Source organism: Borostomias antarcticus (genome assembly GCF_949987555.1).
Source record: "Borostomias antarcticus genome assembly, chromosome: 17".
NCBI lineage: Eukaryota > Metazoa > Chordata > Actinopteri > Stomiiformes > Stomiidae > Borostomias > Borostomias antarcticus.
The window spans coordinates 14026567-14049189 of record NC_140250.1 but is presented as its reverse complement, the minus strand read 5'-3'; the positions used below and the strand labels follow the sequence as shown (position 1 = coordinate 14049189).

General features: G+C 47.9%; 1 protein-coding gene across 1 annotated transcript; it reads left to right on the top strand.

The window, feature by feature from the left end:
- The first annotated feature begins 4509 nt into the window (after nt 1–4509).
- tmtc4 (transmembrane O-mannosyltransferase targeting cadherins 4) lies at nt 4510–19787 on the top strand. Its single transcript, XM_084451832.1, has 18 exons — nt 4510–4920; nt 5221–5424; nt 5610–5725; nt 7101–7317; nt 8620–8707; nt 9150–9250; nt 9394–9486; nt 10093–10254; nt 12012–12214; nt 12691–12865; nt 13451–13582; nt 13666–13745; nt 14183–14290; nt 14671–14812; nt 16056–16170; nt 17561–17673; nt 17972–18041; nt 18890–19787. Exons 2-18 carry the CDS (start codon nt 5263–5265, stop codon nt 19036–19038), a joined length of 2226 nt encoding a protein of 741 aa, XP_084307958.1. The 5' UTR covers nt 4510–4920; nt 5221–5262; the 3' UTR covers nt 19039–19787.
- Nucleotides 19788–22623: the final 2836 nt, after the last annotated feature.

Below are 22623 nucleotides of genomic sequence, written 5' to 3'. Positions count from 1 at the left end.
GCCCGAACAGAGGCGACCCGCAGTCTTGTAAGACTTGGAGATGCCCTCATAAATCCATTGGGAAATACGCTGTTTGGATAGTGGCTAATCTACCTTCCCAGGATTGTGACAAACCAACAACTGTGGGGTGGTCCGGATCGCAGCCGTACGCTGAACATAACAAGTCAATGTATGCACAGGACAGATGAGGCGGAGGATAGAAGGCGCTCAGCTCCAAATCCTGCACGCTCTGGACGCTAAACTCTGCTCAAATCACTGACTCGCTTGCCTGACGTCAAAGCGAGGAGCAGCATGGTCTTAATGGAGAGCCAATTGAGGGAAACCCACCCATTGGTTAATCTAATATATATATAAAATCTTTCTAAAATATTTAAGAAAGAAAGTTGAATATCCTTTCTTAGCTCAGTTGACAGCCCTACCGTCCATCCACCAGGTGTTGGAAAAATCATCTCGACTGAGCACAGCTCTCTCACCACACCAGCGCGTAAAACCAGTCCACTTGCTAGAATAGACCGTAGCAGAATCACTGATAATCCCTCCGACCACACCCTGGTTAAGAGCGGTAAGATAAGGCCCACTGGTGGGAAAGCATACAGCAGCGCCTTCGGCCAGGGGGCATGCACAGATGCATCCACTTCTAGCGGAGGCTGGTCCTGCTGACTCAGGGAAGACCAAAAGGGACACTTCACATTCTCTTTCGAAGCGAACAGATCCACCTCAGCCGTCCCGAACCGAGCCTAGAGTTGAGCCACAATCAGAGGATGTAGGCTCTACTTGCCAGGTTGCGGCCCTCCCTGGGACATCAAGTCTGCCCCTACGTTCAGGCGACCGGCTATGTACCGCACCATCAGAGACCAGATGTTGACATCAGTCCATCGCCACAGCTTCACCGCCAAACGGTGCGGCGCCGTGCCAGCGACCGAACTTCTCCCTGCCGGTTGATGTGAGCCACTGTGGTCTGGTTTATCATCGAACACACCATTACATCGCGGCCCCGTACCAGTTGGGCGAAGTGGCGCAACACCAGCGACACTATCTCTACTGTAGCTCTAGTAGGTTGATGTGGTGCTGCTCTCCAATGGCCAATAAACCATCTATGGCCTGGGACAGACATGTACCATCCCAGCCGTCTGGAGACGTGTCTGTGACGTGAGACTACACCCTGCCTATTGGAACGCTGTGCGCTATTACGCGTCATCCCCTCCAATAGCTGACGTCCGCTTCCAGAAACCTCAGTACCAGTACAAGGCACCATCTGTGTCTCACAGGATCTAAACGGACCCCTGTGAACCACCTCTGGGTGCGTCTCAAGTGCATCAGACCCATTGATACTACCAAGTGAGCTGTTGCCATGAGATTCAGAGGATGCATTACACATTAGAGCGCTCTTTTCCCGATTGACAGCAAACCCCCGGGACTGCAGATGCAAATTAGCCTAAGGCTAACTCTGTTGCGATGCATCAAATGTTTTTACATTTATGTTTTAATTGCACATGGTCCCTTCCAAATAAAATAGAAAAAAAAATTTAAAAAAAATGAAAAGGTGATATGGCTCACCACCACGGCAGTATGCTTCAAAGCCAGAAGAGACGACATGGCCATAACCAGCAGGTCGTCCAGGTACACAAGGATCCGGATGCCCTTCCGGCGTAGTTGTTTCAACGCCGTCTCCACCCAAATGGGGGCGAGAACATATCTGTACGGGAGTCTGGTATACTCATACACCACTCGCTGGAAGGCAAAACACAGAGAATTCCGATGCCGTGGGACTATCGGCACATGGACGTCGGCATCTTTCAGATCTATGCTGGCGCAAAAGTTGACGGGAAGAAACGCTTCCAGCATCTATCGCACTGTAAGCATGTGAAACCTCAATTTTGCCACCACCTTGTTGAAAAGGTGGAGGTCCAAAATTGGCCTCACGCCTCCCACTTTCTTTGGCACAAGGAAGTAGCGGGAATAATATCCCTCATTCCTCTGCTTCAACCAGTCACCGCTCCCTTTGATAAAAGCTCTGCAATGTCTGCTGACAGAGCGGAGGCTTGATCGGGACATGGCATCACCATCTCCACAATGCCTGTGAAAGGTGGTGGAGAACCGTGAAACTGAATGGAATAACCTTCCGTCAGAACACACAATAGGAAGCTGTACAAGAGACACAGGACAACCAAAATAACAATAATTTGTATTTTTATTGTCCTCACAAGCCATGTAGGGCAGGAGAATGGCCCACTGCGTAAAAGCACACAGCACATCTCCAGACCTCTTTGTGCCCCGCCGCTCACCCCCCAACGCTGTGCCCAGCAAAGACGTGGCCACGGGAGCAAATGGCACATCCAAGAGTTAGTAGAGGACAAAAGGCGATGGCGAGGTTGCCATCCCTCTCATGAAGTGTGCCCTGACATCCCCAGCTGGAGAGCATCCCGCTGCCTGATTAGACACGGTGATGTCCTCGCAAAGCCAGTGGGAGAGGCTCTGTGTCGACGGCGGCAAACCCACCTTACAAGGGCCATAACAGACCAACAACTTGGTGTGGTCCTGTCTGCTGCTGGGTGCCTCACATACTGTACCAGTGCATGGACCGGGCACAAGCGATGCAAGCAAGCGTCCTCCTCACTTCTGTGTGTGTGGGAGGGGAGAGAAAGCTTGCAGCTCAAAAGCCTTCGTGCTAAATGCGCTCTTAACCACCTTCAGAATGAAAGAGAGGTTAGGATACAGCACAGCCTTACTCTCATCACCAGTAGTGATAAGGCATCCAGGCTGTGTCAACAGCATGCACAGCTATTGATGCGCTAGCTCGACGTCAAGGCAAGGAGCAAGGCAGTCTTGATTGAGAGCCATTTGAGAGGAATCTGACCCAGTGGTTCGAGCGGCGGTTCAGCACCATGACCAGACCCCACTGAGGTGCAGAAGCCTTACGCACCGGGCGAAGGCGCTGCACTCCCATCAGAAAATGCTGGACCAAGGGGTGCTTAAAGACAGTAGTCGTCGCAACCTTTGTGACACGTGGAAATAGCGGCTGCATACACTCTTAATAGTTGAGGCCGCTAACTCGCACTCCAGCTCCAGAAGATCCTGTAGGAAGGAGAGAATAGACTCCACCAATCAAGCTGGCTTGATATCTCTCTCTCCACACCAACACGCAAAGGCGGCACACTTGCTAGCATACAGCTTGGAAGCAGCGCCTGCATGCGCCCTCTGGATACTGTTGTTTACACCCTGGGAGAGGCCTCTGCGAGCCAATCTCCGCTGTTCAACATCCAAACTCAAAGTGGCTGGCCCAGTGACGGAGGCGTGCAAATTAAGCCTCCTGCCTGGGAAAGCGCATCCAGCCAAAGCACGATGGGCCATGAGTCCTCATCTCTGCATCCCTCCATGCGCCTGGCCGGTCCGGAGCTATCAGAATCACTGATAGGCCCTCCAACCTCCCCCTGGCTAGCAGCGGCAATAAGCTCTATGGGTGGAAAAGCATACAGGAGAGCCCTCAGCCATGGGGAGTGGGTGGACATATCCACGACCCCTATGGGGTCAGGGAGAACCATAGTGAACATTGTGCCTTCTCCTTCGAAGCGAACAGGTCCACCTGAGCCCTCCCGAACCGCACCCAGAGAAGGGACACAATCTGTGGAGTTTCCACTCGCCCCAACACAGGCCTCCTCGAGATAAGAGGTCGGCTCCGACATTAAGGCGACCGGCAAGGTGCTGATTAGGACCTAAGATTGACACTTGTCCACCTCCACCTCCAAACCCCTACTTGTCGGATGATGTGGAATACAGCGATAGCCGACTCCGAGGGGGGCGCCACAGAGCCGCCCGAACACAGCCACCCATTCACCTCCATTCATTTGGACTCTAGCTCAGGAGACAAAACGCCAGTTTTAGATAGATATATTGATCAATCGATCGACCGGTGGACCCCTTTGGCTCCACGGGCACTGTGCACTAGTTTTATTAATTCACATTTGTAATCTTGCGTCCGGCTGCCTTTCAGTCAGCTTGTTGGGTAGTCTTTGGGCACGACAGTCTTTGGACAGGACACCAACATGGATATTGTAATGACTTACTTGAATATGACTTGAAGTCCAGCTGTGGCATACTGTATATTGTTAAATAGGTGCACACTATGACTAAGGATGTCGTCGAAAATGCATTTTTGATTTCATGGCGTCTTTAGCATAGCCTACCATAACCCATTCTGGCACAAGCTTATACTAGGCATGTTTACTTGCAGATATTTAATAGGCTAGCTAAAGCCTACATCCCTTCTGTTTTACTGTTACATTCTCCGATATATTTTGGATTTCCTGTAGGCCTAACTACATGCATGAGGCTACTATAGATATTGTGTATACATTTGAAAAAAGTAATATTCGTGCCACGATGGGGCATTGGGGCTAAGGGAGCAGCGCTGTTAACTTACAATGAAGCCCACGTCATCAAGTCACGTGACACTGCCCGTGTCCAACAAGGAAGTACAGCTGCGGAGCGTGTGTCTGTTTACATCCTCGAGCTGTCAACCTGCTTAGCAGATGTTGTGCGCCGTCCAGGCGGAATACATTTGGTATAGTGCTCGCTTCCTGTACATCACAGTGCTCTTTGCATGTGATTCGAGCCTAATTATTATTAAGGAATGAATCGCAACGCTATTCAACAAACATCGGCTAGCAGCCAGTTGCTAAGCTAACCTTAGTAGTTTTGACAATGAGATCTGGCATGGAAACTTGACCCATCTGCAATTGATATAAGCGTACTAGTGATAACGTTATTAGCGTTTTGTCAGTGGCAATATGCAGTCTGATTTTATGTGAGGAGGATGCTTCGTAACATTATAGGCTAAGTTTAGCTAGCTATCATAATGCATCCAGTGGGACTCATTATTGAAAGCTCATCCTTTCGAACTCGCTCTTCCCAAATGATGAGGTACGTTACGCATGCATGCAGGTGCACTTTTGGCATGGTTTAATTGTATATCTACAGCTATAACGTTACTACATAAGTAATAGATGCACATGGGGCTGGCTAGCCCATTGAAAAGAGATTAACTAGTAGCTAGTCCGAATGTGTGTGTTTAGGTGCCACTAGCCATCAGCTCTGAGTCAGACGTTTTGATGCCATTTCTTTTCATGTTTAAGAGGTAAACCACTTCTGTGGTGAAAACCTCCACTGGTTAATAAGAAGCCTACAAGGATTGTGTGACTTATCTTATTCCTCCTTCCCCAGGGAATAGTTGGCCATGCAGAAAGACCAAAGATCCCATGCACCATGGCTCTGTCTGAAGTTCATTGGGACCGCCACATACCCCTGCCAAAGCTTGCCCCCACCCATGCCAGGCTCACTGTCGCTCTGGTCGCTCTGCTCTGCTTCTTCAACAGCTACGATGGGGAGTTTGTCTTTGATGACTCGGAAGCTATAGTCAATAACAAGGTAGCTGACACTGTATACCTTCAGTCATTTTTAGAGACTAGTATGCTGTTAGTCTCTTGTAACTATCTAACTGGCTGGCCTATGCCAGTCTACCATTCAACAAGGTTTTTCTAGGTGCATTCTGTATGCCGGATGGCCTGACGTCATATTCGGCCATCTTGTCTTGTCTGCTGTCTCTGCTGCAGGACCTAAACCCAGATACTCCTCTGAACAACATCTGGAGCAATGACTTCTGGGGAAGTAACCTGAGCAGCAACTCCAGCCACAAATCATACAGACCTCTCACAGTCCTCACCTTCAGGTGGGACCATCACTACGCACGCCTGCACACACATGCACACACACACCACACAGATTATATTTTTAAGTTTTTTATCCCATATGCAAATTCCAACTGCGCATTGTGATTGGCCAAGAGGCATTTGGAGTCGTGCCAATAACCACAATATACCAACGGGCACTGTAAATCACTCCGCTTTGATACATTGTGGTTGCCTAGAGCAACGGTAAACAAAGTGTAGTGGAAACCGCTTGTGGTGATCACGGTTACAGTGATCAACTGCTTATATGGATCAAAAACCTTGCGATGGAATCATTCCTATACAAATGCTGTTTAAATAATTTGTTATATAGTATTCAAGGAATCCGCTTACCGTGTTCATTTTGGGTTTTTTCATACATGACAATATATGGAAAAAATGTAAAGCTATGATAGATTTACCATGACAGTCTACTTTGCCTCGCGGTAACCCATCTGCTTTCAGCTGGCTAGTGCTATCTGGTATCTGTGTAGTCTGGCTCCATCCCCTTTTCCAAATGCAAAGTGAAACTTAATGGCAATTCAGTCTGAGTGTCAGGCTAGGTGCTATCTGCACTAAAATCATGACGGGAAAAATAATTTCATTCATTTCAATTTCATTTTATCTCAGTGAAAAACGTAGTCTCCTCATCAGACTGTCAAAAACGAGCCAACAAGACAGAGCAGCGAAACTTTCTTGAATGCGCACCTATGGTTGAAGCTGTTCTCGTCAAGTGGATTGATAATGCCTGGTCATGGAATGCTCCTTTGGGCCCTTAAACGGCAGAAGAATTGTCAGAGAGTATGGGAGAGGACAATTTATACGTTTCCATAAGCTGGTTTGAGTTATTTATAAAGTGATAGAACATTATTGTTTTTCTGCACAGGGAGGAGGCTGATGTTGTTTTGTGATGTAAAATTAGGTTATAACAATCATCCGCTTATATTCCTCGAGGACCATGTTGGAAACAAGTGTCTAAGTATGCTTTTATCATGCTATCCTCAGGGATGTACTGTTTCTTTGTACTTTTACCCAATAAATAAATCAATCAATCAATCAATATAGTGATGAATTTGACCCGGACAGACGTGATCACTATAAGCAGTTTCTGTAGAAAGCAACCCGATATAGCAAAATTGAACACTAAAGACCCATATTTCTCCCAAAAATATTTAGCGACAGTGCAGTGCTGTATAAAAGCAACAACACACTTGAGCTTGTGCTTTATCATGGGTATTAGCATGGCGGTGCAGGGCAACCACACTCAGTCTAGCTACTGACATTCCAGAAAACCAGCACCACCAGCTAACCAAACTATTCTGAGGTAAAATTTTCACCGTAGCCTAGAAATTGATTATCCCTCCATGTTCCTTGCAGGCTGAACTACCTCCTGGCTGGAGGGCTGCACCCTGTTGGCTTCCATGTGTTGAACATTGTCCTCCACGCCATCATATCCGCCCTGATGGTGGACATGTTTGATATACTGATGGGAGGGCTGGCCAAAGGCGAGAAGGGGAGGAGACTCTGTCAGGCTCCCAAGGCCTCTCTCCTGGCTGCTCTACTCTTTGCTGCACATCCCGTCCACACTGAGAGTGTATGTCTGCCTACACGCACTCCCACACACACACACACACACAAACACACGCACGCACGCGTCCTGTCCACACCTGGAGTGTAAGAACGCCTGCACCAGTCCACAAAGAGAGTGTAAGAAGAGAGAGAAGCCATGGTTGTACTACAACAGGTGTTAATCTCTATTTTATTTGTTGTTATGACAGTCATGTTCAGTGATCGCCATTATATCTTTGATTGATTGCCATCCTATCATAACTCCATGACTTCTATAACTTAACTCCAGGGCATTGTCAGTGTCATTTGTACCGGCATTTTTGGTGCCCCTACAAAACAATATCTGAAGCTTCTAATTTACTGGGTTCCTTTGCCTGGTAAACAACATGTCCTCTTTTAAAGCTGCAACAATACAGCCTCGTGCCACTATGTATCCTTCCGGGGGTCTCGGTATCCAACATGCATTAGAGGCGCGTGAGATGAACAAAGGCCTTTCTCAGTTGGGTTTGTGTGTGTGTGCCAAAGGTGTGGATTGTGGTGCATCCAGACTATTAGCAGCACCGGCATGCTTATTGACTGCCGCTTTGTGTGTGTGTGTGCGTGTGTGTGTGCGTGTGCGTGTGCGTGTGTGTGTGTGTGTGTGTTGGCTATATAGCCTGGCTGGAAGGCTGTGCCCCCTACCCATCTAGTCTTTTAATCAGTCAGGGAAAGGGCTGTGATACACGTAGGGGGGTAGGAGGTAGGCAGACCACTGACTTAGACCTGCTGTATGTATCAAAGGGAGGCAGCCCCAGGGTCCCAGTCATACAATACACACACACTTTCAACAACCCAGACACGCATAAACAGGCACACACCCACTTTCAACAACACAGACACCCACAGACGAGGGTGGTAATGAGAGAGACTCTTGTTCTGTCCGCTAATTGGCCGCTAATGTATCAGTAATAGACAGTAACGATACCAAGACCAGACATACAGTAACATGAGACAAATGTGAACTGTAGTGTTTGTATCTTCTTGGTAGAGATAAGACCCAGTGTTAGAAAGGCAAGTTAGAAAGCTAAACCGCAATGTATGCACAGTGGTTAAGTGTTACAATCGGCCCCGCCTTTCCTCGCGATTCACGTCCTTATAGCAGCGGCCCAGGTTCGAATCCGGCCTGGGCCCCGTACTGCATGTCCTCCCCCCTCTCTCTCTCTCTCTCCTACCTTTCCTGTCACTCTAAATTGTCCAATATAATAAAGCACAAATGCCCCCAAAAATATCGTAAACAAATAAATAAAATTCCGCTCTGTCCCTCCCTCTCTCTCTCTCCCTCCCTCAGGTGGCCGGGATAGTGGGTCGGGCGGACCTGCTGTGCGCTCTGCTCTTCCAGCTGTCCTTCCTCACCTACTGCAGAGCCTTCCGCGGAGGTGGGTGTGTCTCCCTCTCGCCACCTTCCCAGAGTTCACGCCGCACACAGGACGGTAGCGACGCTCCTCTCTGGGTTTTCATCGTTCATAAGCGCGGGTCCGACCAATCAGTCTGCCGCAGATCGGAACCGGACGACATTTGTTGAAAATGTGAGACCGATGGTCAGCTGTCACCAGGCGTAGCTCATGTGCCCTGACCATTCACGCTAACAAAAAACAGTTAAGGTTTCCATATCAGAGACCCCCCCCTAATCTGTGAGATTTCCCAGATTAGCGATTTTTTTAACCTCCTGCCTCGACAATAGCTAAAAAAAAACGACTAGCACACGGGTGTTGGTATTGGCAATAAGTATCGTCCCCAAAACCCCCAGATCAGTCCATTTCTAATCATTTGAAGAATGTCCACAGCAGTTTGTAGCTGTGTTCTGACCGCTCTGTGCAGGTGGAGACCGGGACGAGAGGGTTTCCGTCCAGTGGATAATTGTCAGCCTGTTGCTGTGTGCTGCGGCCATGCTCTGCAAGGAACAAGGCATCACTGTCCTGGTGAGGCCCAGAAAACTCCTCTCTTCTCATATCTTCTCGGCTCTCATCTTGTCTGCCCCGCTATGCTCTGCTTTGAGTTAAAAGTGTTGCCCAGCCAAAGCCTACCAAGTGTAGTAACTCTGTCTCTGTCTCTCTCCTCCCAGGGAGTGAATGCAGCCTTTGACGTGCTTCTGATCTGCAATGTGAACGTCTATGAGTTCAGCCAGATGCTGCTCTTCAGGAGAAATCCTGCAGATGTGAGCTACTCTTCCTTTTCCTACTCTACCTCCCCCTCCACTTCCTCTACCTCCTCCCCCTCTTCCTCCTCCTCTACTTCCTCCCCATCCTCCTCCTCTACTTCCTCCCCCTCTTCCTCCCCCTCCCCTTCCTCCCCCTCCACTTCCTCCCCCTCCCCCTTCTCCTCCTCCTCTACTTCCTCCCCCTTCTCCTCCTCCTCTACTTCCTCCCCCTCCTCCTCCTCCTCCTCCTCTACCTTCTCCTCTACTTCCTCCCCCTCTTCCTCCTCCTCTTCCTTCTCCACCACCTGCTCCTCCTGTTCTTCCTCCCCCTCCTCCTCCTCTACTTCCTCCCCCTCTTCCTCCTCCTCTTCCTTCTCCACCACCTGCTCCTCCTGTTCTTCCTCCCCCTCCTCCTCCTCTACTTCCTCCCCCTCTTCCTCTTCCTCCTCCTCTTCCTTCTCCTCCACCTGCTCCTCCTGTTCTTCCTCCCCCTCCTCCTCCTCTACTTCCTCCCCCTCTTCCTCTTCCTCCTCCTCTTCCTTCTCCACCACCTGCTCCCCCTGTTCTTCCTCCCCCTTCTCATCCTGGGTGGGATAGTGACAGTGGATTGGTGCTCTGTGTCAGGTGGGCGGGGCACTGCGGACGGGACTGCTGACCCGATTGTCGCTCCTGGCTGTGGGCGGAGCCTCACTACTCTACACACGCTGGAGGATCATGGGAACTGGGCCCCCTGCTTTCACTGAAGTAGACAACCCCGCCTCCTTCGCGGAAAATGTGTTTCTCAGAGTAAGAGCGCAGCACATGATGTTCTGGTAGACTTCTATCATACTGCTGACTATAATATAAATTGTCTTCCTTTATTCTAAGTGGGAAATGCAGAACATGTGTTGTGTGGTATTGGTTAACAGCTTTGGGAAAAGTTTAAAGGGCCACTTATTTTTTTAAAATATATATATATATATATATATATATATATATACATTCTTTCTTTACATCACATTTCAACAAGATTTCTATCAGTACACTTTGCCAAAAAAAAGTGTACACATACATGAAAATTGCATGCACATCACACTTCCTTACCGCTATTGTGGGGTGTTGTCCAAACAGCAGCTTAGTCTTGTCCAGGTTGAGCTTGAGGTGATGTGTCCTCATCCACTCCGAAATGTCAGCCAAGCACCCAGCTATGCGTGCATGGCTGAAAATTAACACCTGCCACCGGACAAATGCAGGTAAAATTTCCAATTGGCGACTAGATTTCGGAAGGCTATCTGAAAAAAAAATATACTTGGCCGGTAGATTTTTCCATCTACAGTCCCCTTGGCAGGTGACTCACTGTGAGCCAAAAAGTAAATTTTCACCCCTGTATGCATGTCTCCACTTCTGTATCAGAAGGGGGAAATGACAGGACCAGTTGGGTGTCGTCATCATTGCAGTCATAGAAGCCATGCGAGCGAATGACAGAACCCAGAGATGTAGTGTAGAGGGAGAAAAAAGGAGAGGACCCAGGACAGACCCTTGTGGAACCACCGTAGTCAGACTACTTGGTTCCGACATCGACCCTCTCCATGTCACCTGGTCGGAGTGACCCGTCAGTTAGGATGCAAACAGAGAGCGTGCAGACCCAGCGACGCCTTTCTCCTTGAGGGTGGAGAGGAGGATCTGGTGGTCTACCATATCAAATGCTGCTGACAGGTCTAGGAGTATCAGGACAGAAGATGATGTTCGCTCTCACAGCGTGGAGTGACTGTCACTGCAAGGAGGGCGGTCTCTGTCGAGTGGCTAGCCTTGAACCCAGACAGTTTGGGGGTCCAGGAGGTTGAACATAATCTATTTTAACTTTTAGAACAAGCCATAGTCTATTCTGGGAGTCTCTGTTAAACACAGACCTTACCTTTTGGCATTTTTCGTGAATCCCATTCATTTTTCCCATAGGGATTTTGGACTACACCCCACAATAGCGGCAATGATCATTTAAAGCCTACAAAATGACCACATCACCTCTCCACTCTATAGAGTTTATTACATTGTGTAGTGATGGAAATAATAGATTTTGAGTTAAATTCTGATTTAATTAGATTAGACCACTAATGTAAAAATAGTTTCGCATAGCCAGACCTATCTCCGCATTTCGTTTACGCTGTGCCAGTGCTGGAGAAAGGTCTGGCTGGTCTCATTACCATTCGGGGATAGGGGGGGACGCTATATTTCTTTAACCAATTACAATCGTCTTCGGCGGAGCGGTTGCTACAGTAGGTTGCTGTTGTTTCACGTAGTCTGGAATGAATCTGATAGGGCGGACAACAGATTTCGCTGCCACTGATTGGGCAGTAATAAACGAATGACGAGGCTTATCCACAAAACCTACATCCGTTGAGTCAGACTAATGTAAGAGTAACTGCCCCTAGTGTCTTGTTTAAGCCTTTTGTCTATCAGGCTAGATTGTATCCATTGTATTTCTCACATTTACTGTAGGCTAACATGGCCTCTCTTCTCCTGTCCTCCCTCTCTCTCTTTGATTCTCTATCCGGTCCGACTGGCAGATAGTGAACTATAATTACTACTACTCTCTGAATGCCTGGCTGCTGCTCTGTCCCTGGTGGCTGTGCTTTGATTGGTCCATGGGCTGTGTGCCTCTCATTAAGTCAGCCACTGATTGGAGGATGGTGTGGCTGCTGCTGCTCTGGTGCGTCCTGATAGGCTTGATAAGCCAAGCCTTATGCTCGCAGGACAGCCAGAAGAGGAGGTAAGAGAGTACATTCCTCCCACAAACACACACATATACACACACACACACACACACACACTCTCTCTCTCCCTCTGTCTCTCTCTGTCTGTTGACCATGGTTACTGTAGTGTGACTCGAACACCAAATCCTTTTTGCTTGAGAGCAAGGAGGATTTTTAGATGGAGAGACTGTTTGTGGTACAAGAAGAAAGTAAAAGAGTTTTGCTACTGGAACTACAGTTCTACACACAACTCCACACTTCTGAGCCCAATTCATTCAGTAGAGATGTGTGGGGTATTCTCTCCCTCACTCACGTAATGTTGTTGGCTTACTTTACAGGGACCATACACAATCATCAAAATGACTGTGCATATGCTAGTATTAGTCATCCGCCCAGTCTTAACTTAGGCCTATAACCTTATGCATCTTGTGCATCTGTAGAATCCTCAGTGACCTTTGATCTTTAACCCCCCCCCCCCCCCCCCCTCGGGCAGGACGTTGACCCTGGGCCTGGTGCTGCTTGTGGTGCCCTTCCTGCCTGCCTGTAACGTCTTCTTCAGGGTGGGCTTTGTCGTCGCTGAGAGGGTCCTGTACCTGTCTTCCGCTGGCTACTGTCTGCTACTGGCCTACGCTCTGGGACTCTGCTGCTGTCGCTGGAGCAGACACAGGGTAGGGCTGTACTACATACTATACACACTACACACTAAAAACTCCACAGGGACAGGGTAGAGGGTAGACAGGGTAAGTACTACACTACACACTAAACTACAGGGACAGGGTAGAGGATAGACAGGGTAAGTACTTCACTACACACTATAAACTCAACAGGGTAGAGGATAGACAGGATATATACTACACTACACACTATAAACTCAACAGGGACAGGGTAGAGGATAGACAGGATATATACTACACTACACACTATAAACTCAACAGGGACAGGGTAGAGGATAGACAGGATATATACTACACTACACACTATAAACTCAACAGGGACAGGGTAGACAGGGTAAGTAACAATGCTGATGATGTGCTGAGATACTGAGACAGGTGCAGGGTTTGATCAGGTTACAGCTGTAACACCTGTAACACACAGTATCAGCCTACACACACTCAACACACCATGGGCCTCAGGTCAAACTGTGACCTCAACATGTTAGTGTCATTCAGCTTGTTGGGGTGCAGGGGTAGGTAGTATCAAACAACTTGGACATTTTTTTATTTGTATTTTTGTATGTGTGTGTGTGTGTGTAGAAGCTGCTGTGTGCCTCTCTGCTGGTCCTGCTGTGTGTGTACGTGGCCCGCTGTGCACTCCGCAGCCACCAGTGGAGGTCAGAGGAAAGCCTCTTCACCAGCGCACTGTCCGTCTGCCCGCTCAACGCCAAGGTGTGTGTGTGTGTGTGTACACATTTGTGTGTGTGTGTGTTTTGTGACCTTTTCTGTTCTTAACTACTCTTTTTTTCCTCCAGGTTCATTACAATGTGGGTAAGAACCTGGCAGACAGAGGAAACAGCTCAGCAGCCATCCAGTACTACCGCGAGGCGGTCAGGTAACCCTGCTCTCACACGCCGGCTGGGAATAACAGAACGCCAGGTTCATATACGTACAACAGCGGAGACGTGGATCTTGAAAACGCTTTTAGAACATTCAACATTCCCAATTGGGAGTCACAAAACAATTACGTTGTTATTCTAAAACTGCTTAAAACCTCCTTGGCCACAATGTACACTCTACAGAGCCGAAACATCGCCACTTTCCATATTTCCAGATTCGCCTGCAGTAAGTCATGGAAGTTTAGCGGTACCCACAGTCCTGTAAAGCAAGACCCACTGTGGTTAATGAGAAGAGAAAGTGTCCTGGCACACATGTGTTCTCTTTAAAAAGCCTTTATTAAGAGCCTTTATTAAGATCCTTTATTAAGAGCCTTTATTAAGCCTTTGTTAAGAGTGGCGTTGTCCTTGTTGGTCCCTGTGTTCCTCGTGCCAGGTTGCACCCCACGTACGTCCATGCCATGAACAACCTGGGCAACATCTTGAAGGAGAGGGAGGAGCTTGTGGAGGCGGAGCAGCTGCTGGCCAAGGCTGTCATCATCCAGTAAGTAGGTAGCAGCGCCGAGCCGGACTGGTAGACAAGCTAGGTTGGAACAGAAGCTGGAGTTTTTGTCTTGAGGGGTTGTTTTTAAAGGAGATTAACTATGACGTTCAGAAAGCGCAGTCTGTGTTTTCTACTTGGAGTTTTAACACACTTTAACTTAGTCAACACTCAGGCTTCAGTCAGGAGGAGATCATGATGTTGATGATGATAATGCATATTTATATAGTGCCTTTCATATAGAGTGCTATCATATCAGATGAGGTACTGTAGAGGAATATGAGAACTACCGTGGATGCTGATGTTCTGAGTGATCGCTTGTCCCTGGCGTTCAGTGCAACTACACTGTCTGAGGAGTGTCCTGTCCCCTTGACCCTCCCCAGGCCTGACTTCGCTGCAGCCTGGATGAACCTGGGCATCGTCCAGAACAGCCTGCGGAAGTTTGAAGAGGCGGAGCAGAGCTACTGGAACGCCATCCACTTCCGGAGGAAGTACCCGGACTGCTACTACAACCTGGGCCGATTGGTGGGGGACCATGCCAGCTCTTAAAGCGACATGACACAAACGATCTCATTCCTCAGATGTTTGGATGATGGTCCCGTTATGCAAAATATAATATACGTTTATTTTGTTTGGTTTATGACATGATACATTTAAACATATTTCCGTAATATGAGAATAACCTAATGAAGTCACTTTGTTGACATGATGAACTAGAAGAGAACACCTAACCATGATGCATGTCGTCAGCATGTACAGTGACATTAGGGTACCGATACTTGATAGGTGTCAAAAATATACTGGCGGTGCATCACCATTGCAGTTTATGAGTAGCTCCTTTGGCACTGGGGTCAGCCAAAAGAGATAGGTGGCCGACCGCGGTAATATAGTGCTAACTAGCTACAAGCTAATTCAAAGCAGTTGATCTTTGCCATCATTCAATTATTTTGGTCCTAATACCTGCAAATTAACTAGCTAGCTAGCTAGCTGAATCAATCCCTGAATGCTATCGATGCTTATAGCTAACGTTAGAAACTAACAGTGTATGACAGACATGGGTGAAACATTGCAAAATACCCATATGTGCCAGTCTGGTGTATTTGGCAATGTTAACAAAAGTGAAAAATAATTTGTGGCTCCGCCCCATGACTCGGATCTGCTCCTTTGAATGGGTTCTGAGTTGGCCCATGTTAGAGCGCTCTGAGGTGGAGGAGTGCAGCATGTTTCATGGAAATCAGTCTCGTAGTTTTTTGCGTAATCCTGCTAACGAGCGAACAAACGAACAAACACACAGAATCAAAAAACATAACCTCGGCCCAGGACGAATTAAATATTGAATTTGTGTTTTGAATTTATATTGAATATCAACCACCATCATGACTCCTCTTGTGCTGTCATGTGGTATGTCCTACGGTGGTGTGCCCCAGCATCCAAAAACAAGAAGAAAAAGAGCCATGGCTAACAGTTTAAAAACAAGAAGAAAAAGAGCCATGGCTAACAGTTTAAAAACAAGAAGAAAAAGAGCCACGGCTAACAGTTTAAAAACAAGAAGAAAAAGAGCCATGGCTAACGGTTTAAAAACAAGAAGAAAAAGAGCCATGGCTAACGGTTTAAAAACAAGAAGAAAAAGAGCCATGGCTAACGGTTTCAACCGGTTAATGACAACGATTAGTCAGCCCCCCAAATAGCCGTTATTTCCATCCCTAGTTGTGTCCTGCAGTATGCGGATCTGAACACTGTAATAACGTTGGGATGCTGTGTCCTGCAGTATGCGGATCTGAACAGGCACCTGGATGCCCTGAACGCCTGGAGGAACGCTACGGTGCTGAAACCTGAGCACAGTCTGGCCTGGAACAACATGGTCATCCTACTGGACAACACAGGTGACCACAGACTCACAAACCCACCCACCCCACAAACACACACACAATATGTTAGCAAGAGCCAACAAATCTTAATCTCAATCATTACTGTTAATAGATGAGTCATTGGTGAATTTGCATTGATTATATGCTCTGTGTATTTGGTGGAAACCCTCATAATTGTGCTCAGTCATTCGTATTCCCATTTGCTCAAAGTGTCTTCTGGGTGCGGAATGTTCCAGCATTAACGGCAAAGAAACAAAAAGCTCAATTTTTGTGGGGGAAGAAACATGGAGGAAATTTGATCTAAGCGGCCAACATGATTAGACCGGAAGAGCAGGAATCAGCAATGCTTGAAATTTATGTATTAAAGCTTTGTGCGCTGAGGTTTAAAGGCAGTCTTCCCTGCCGTGTGGAGAATGCTCAGATTTCTAGACACTGGCGCCGTTTTGTCAGAAGCCTATCCGGAGGGGGCGGAGTCTCCCAGGAGGCCTCTGTAACCGTCCAATCAGAGCAGAGTGTGCTCTTGATCAAATACAAGCGGACCCAGGCCCCCTCAGACCCCCCCCCCTCTCACACACACACACACACACACACACACACACACACACACACACACACACACCTCATTTGTTCGCCCAAAATCTGCCAGTCGTACACCACCCCCCCATCCCTCCAAAAAAGAAAGAGAAGACAACAGAGGATGTAATTTCAAAAACAAAAGAGGGGATGTTTTTTTTGTTGTTGTGGTACTCCCTCCTCCTCTCTCTCTCTGCACCGTCTTCCACAGAGACACAACGGACTGAATGCAGACTCATGTGGACAGAAACAGACACATCTGCACAAACACACACTTGGGTGCAGTGTTTTCAGTGCACAGCCCCTCCCCACACACACACACACACACGCCCCTCCCTCCCTCCCTCCTTCCCTCCCTCCCTCCCTCCCTCCCTCCCAGAAGTCAGACAGGTCTCTGACAGAGATCAATAACTCAGTGGTCCTTGGGTTCAGCTCTAATTGGGAGACTAAAGCGCTCCTTTATGCGTAGAGAGAAGGAAAAACCAGGCTCTAAGATGCCACTGACAAAGCCAGGAGACACAGTAGTACACTCTCTGTATACAGTACTGGAGTTCTTCATCATCATCATCATCATCCAGCTGTCTGTTTATATACCACTAGGTATGCAAAACTGGGTGATGTATTGGATGAGCTTATCCAGTTGCAGGTGTTTTTATCAATATGGCATCTTAGTGTTTGCATTATGAACACGGTGACATTTGCTTTAATTGTATTTCATTTGACAGTAGCTTTCCTGGAGACTTGGATATCTACAATCCCAAAGTCTACTTTATTTACAGCACGTCGTCACAAAACGAGTATGGCTTGTCTTCTCTTCCCTCACGTCGTCTAGGCAACCTGGCCCAAGCTGAGATGATAGGCCGAGAGGCCCTGAAGCTCCTCCCTAACGACCACACCATCATGTTCTCATTGGCCAACGTCCTGGGCAAACTGCAGAAGTACAAGGTCAACCCTCACAGTGTGATCTGTGATTAATCTGGCCCTGGTTTTGATGCTTCTCTCTGGGGAGAATTTGTCTGGGTTTTTGGGGTTTTACACACTTCCTTCCTGTACACTAGTAAAACACACCTATGGACCATGACTCGTGATTCAGAATAGAGTAGTATTCAGTGACAGGTGTGTGTGTGTGTGTGTGTGTGTGTGTGTGTGTGTGTGTGTGTGTGTGTGTGTGTGTGTGTGTGTGTGTGCGTGCGTGCGTGTGCGTGCGTGTGCGTGTGTGTTTTTCTCCGTTTCTTCCTTGCAGGAGTCCGAGGGTTTCTTTCTCCAAGCCCTCCGGATCAACCCAAATTCTGCCAGTTGCCATGGCAATCTAGGTAAGACAATGGTGTTTCATGTTGCAATTTAAATATGCTCCAAGTATCATTTCATATCGATAACAATACATATCGATAACAATATATTCAACGATTATTTATGTGTTGATAAAACCATATGCCCTTTGTGAGTTTATAATGTGGGTTGTTAGATGTGTTGAATTGTTTTCGAATAAATTAAATTGGATAGATATGACAGCAAAAAAGATTTGGATCAATTTGATATTTGATAATAACTTTATTATTGTCCCCACTGCCTCCATTTCTCTGTCTCCCTGTGTATCTGTCTGTTTCCATCTGTCTCTCCATCCCTCCCTCTCTCCCTGCCCTCCCTCTCTCTGCCTCCCTCTCTCCCTCCCTCCCTCCCTCCCTCCTTCCCTCCCTCTCTCCCTCCTTCCCTCCCTCTCTCCATCCCTCCCTCTCTCCCTCCTTCCCTCCCTCCCTCTGTCCCTCCCTCTCTCCATCCCTCCCTCCCTCCCTCCCTCTCTCCCTGCCCTCCCTACCTGCCCTCCCTCTCTCTATACCTCCCTCCCTGCCCTCCCTCTCTCTCTACCTCCCTCTATCCCTCTCTCTGCCTCCCTCTCTCTCTGCCTCCCTCTCTACCTCCCTCTCTCTCTACCTCCCTCTCTCTGCCTCCCTCTCTGCCTCCCTCACTCCCTGCCTGTCTCTTTCTGCCTCCCTCTCTACCTCCCTCCCTCTCTCTACCTCCCTCTCTCTCTGCCTCCCTCTCTCCCTCTCTCTCTACCTCCCTCTCTACCTCCCTCCCTCTCTCTACCTCCCTCTCTCTCTCCCTCTCTCTCTCCCTCTCTCCCTGCCTCCCTCTCTCCCTCCCTCTCTCTCTTCATCAGCGGTGCTGTATCACCGCTGGGGCCGTCTGGAACTAGCTAAGAAACACTATGAGCTGTCTCTGAACCTGGACCCAGAAGCTCCCGGCACCAGGGACAACTACAACATGCTGCGACGCAAACTGGACCAGCTCCAACGGACCGTACCATGACAACCACAAACTGGACCAGCTCCAACGGACCGTACCATGACAACCACAAACTGGACCGGCTCCAACGGACTGTACCATGACCACCACAAACTGGACCAGCTCCAACGGACCGTACCATGACAACCACAAACTGGACCAGCTCCAACGGACTGTACCATGACCACCACAAACTGGACCAGCTCCAACGGACCGTACCATGACAACCACAAACTGGACCGGCTCCAACGGACTGTACCATGACCACCACAAACTGGACCAGCTCCAACGGACCGTACCATGACCACCACAAACTGGACCAGCTCCAACGGACTGTACCATGACCACCACAAACTGGACCAGCTCCAACGGACTGTACCATGACCACCACAAACTGGACCAGCTACAATGGACCGTACCATAACCACCACAAACTGGACCAGCTCCAACGGACCAACAAGGCTAACTGGACCAGGCGCTTCTGGGGAGCGCACCGCAGCGGTGGTAACACACAGTCACCTGATCAACAAAACCAGGGCAGTCTAGACCGCTGACCCGACCCGGTGAAACAGAACCACTACAAACCGGAGTCTGCCCCAGCAGACTGGACCCCCAAGGGGCTGCACCAGGGGTGCAGATCTGACCAGCGCCAACAAAGCTGATCACCGCATGCTATACAAGACACCGTTTCAAACATACTTTTCATTCATATACAATTGTTCTTTTTTCAATAGACATTTCATTCACTTCAACTTTGTACCGTTTCTGTTATTCGAAAATAATAAAGACCATGGTCCGTGTGAACAGGCATGATGGTTGGTTGTCTTTTCAAACAAAATACCAATAATCAGCATACATGAAAAACTGTTGAAACCATTTGTCCACGAATAATAAGTACACTCCCTGCAGCCATTACAAAATCAGTGTTTGATTTTGGCCCTCTCTCTTTGGTGGGATTGCATCTGTCTTTGTTTAAAGCTTTGGTTAGTCTGGGGAGGCAGGTGTCTTATCTCGGAGACTAACGCTTGTCACATGTCCCTTCTGCTGGGTTCCGCCAGGTTCTGTTTCTTCAGACATGTGGAACCCATCCTCAGTGAACCCACTCTCTTTCATCTCTGACCTGCTGTTGTGTCAGCTGGACGCAGCGCCAGGCGTGTGTGTGTGTGTGTGTGCGTGTGTGTGTGTGTGTGTGTGTGCACGTTTGGATCCAGGACCATTCCTGTTTGGCTTGGCTTCTCCTCCTGAGTTCCTAACGCTGCCACACAGAGGAGGGGCTCGACAGCCTGGGCTCTGGTGCTTCTGCCTACACAACCGTGTGTGTGTGAGAATCCAGCGTTGTGTAGTATTGTTTACTATTGTCGACGGGAATCCGCTGCAGAGATCTGTGTTGGTGTCTCGTCTGTGTTGGTCTGTTTGTTTAGACTAATGAACATCTCTCTGTTCCTGAAAGGGGTGTCACCAGGCTGGGATCAGAACCCTTCTCCTCCCCGCTTGCCTCCCCCCCCCAATCACCATCCCAGCCTCTGTAGTTAATGTGAGAAAGGTGTTTGGCGGGGTCGGCATTCTGATGTGTCGGTGAGGAGACGCGGGGTCAGCAGAGACAGGAAATCCACGGCCGACGCTGTAGGAAAACTGCCCTATAGCATACAGGCTTCAAAGAGAGGTGGGATGAGCTCCCCGGAGACTACACACACACACACACACACACACACAAGCTCCTTGCTCTTCTCGCAGGATACCACCGAGGGAAGAGGTGACCCCGATGTGAAACATCAGTCAACAAGTGTGCACCCCGGGTTCAAAGGTCATGGCACTTCTATTTTTTCACCTGCTTCCTACAGCAAGCAGGAAGCGTTTGAAGCGCCGTTGGGGCTGGTATGGCTCTGCTTTAAGGGCTGCTCGGTTTGTTTACACATACAGTACAATACGCCAGCAGACGCTTTGATGCTTTGAAGATGTTACTGATACACTCATTGGGGGGGGTTGACACGATGCGACGCGGTCATCCAGGTCTTCTCCTATAACTATTGCCTCTCCTAAATATACTACTTATGTCCCATAATGAAATTTCCCTGTTATGTAATACTGTGTTTTATTTGCTCTCCTTTGATGTAAAGACACAATGTTGGCCCCGATGGGAACGACAATAAATAGCCTATAGAGGGCCGGTGTGCTGGCGTCTCATTGAAGATCAAACTCGTCTGCCAACAGTGGATAATGGTCAACAAGGTCTTACAAGTCGTTCTGCTATGGATAGCTGCAAGCTACATTGATATGAGATAAGACTGGAATGCCATGAACGCATTCCTATATTGCATTTATTCTCAGTGATGTATGTTTTGAACACATTCACACAAGGACCCAACGGAACGTTCGGTGTGGTGAAATAACCTGTAATGAGAACATGGTGTTCCTACGTGTTCCTCTATCTCCACTCTTCCTCTCCGTCCGGGTCTGGATCTGGGGGTTCCGGTGGCAGCGAGATCAGCTGGCAGAGACTTTACACTCGTCAGTGGGAGCGGACTTTCATCATCATCATCATCATCATCGTTCTTTGAACATACCTTGAATTATCATATGAAATGTGAGGGAGGCCAGGCTCCAACAGCCAAGGTCTTCATTAGTCAGGCTGACTGACCTGGGGTCAGTGGGAGGAGGGTTAATAAAAGATAAGATATCCTCACCATGTCTTCTTCTTGCACGCTCGGGTTGTCCTCACACATTTTTGTTGCAAAGTTATACAATGGTAATACAATGGTGCAGAATTTGGTTGTAAAAATCAATCAGTATGTTTGTAGTAGAACATGGTATGACTTATTTTGCAAAACAAAATTATAGCTGGGAGGCTTAATAGGACTTATTTTGAATTGGCAGTGTTTAAAAAAAATAAAAATTGTCCTCTATTGTCATCTGTCCTTTTATTATTGTCCAACAAAAGAAGCTAAGGCCACACGCGCTAATTTGAGCTCACAGAGTGTACGAGAACAGCGGGTGTGCTGTTTTGCATCTTGATAAGCCCTTCCCAAACCACCTATGAAAGAACACAAAGCACACAAGCAGTGGATAAGTGAGCTAGAAAGCTTCACAGACAGCCTCTCACAGATTAAATTTGGCCGCAGTGTCTAAAGCAGGATATCCTCTTAAAGACAACGGATAGATAACATGTTTTATGTAGACACATCTTTATTTGTTGTTATTTAAATAACAACTCTTAACAAGGCTTGTGAGCAATAGTATTATGCCTCCTGATCGCTACCGACACCACATGGTACCAAAAAGCTCTATTAATGATTTTTTAAATATTTTTTGTAATGATTTGTCTCCATAAAAATTATATTATAGCACCTTTAACTCAGACAGGACTAGTTGCATTGCTTCTCTAGTTGTCCCCCACCTAATGAAATTGGGGGGGGGGGGGGGGTCAGTAAAAGTATACTCAGGAAGAGTTCAGAGCTTGAGGTGTTTAGGCGCCACATATTTTGGTGCTTGTTCTACTGAACATGTTAGGATTCTCTATTGTGGGTACAATTATCATTTGTTATAGTTATATTCACAACATATTACACATTTGTGTAAATGTATTTTTTTTAACACGTTAAAGTTTCCAGA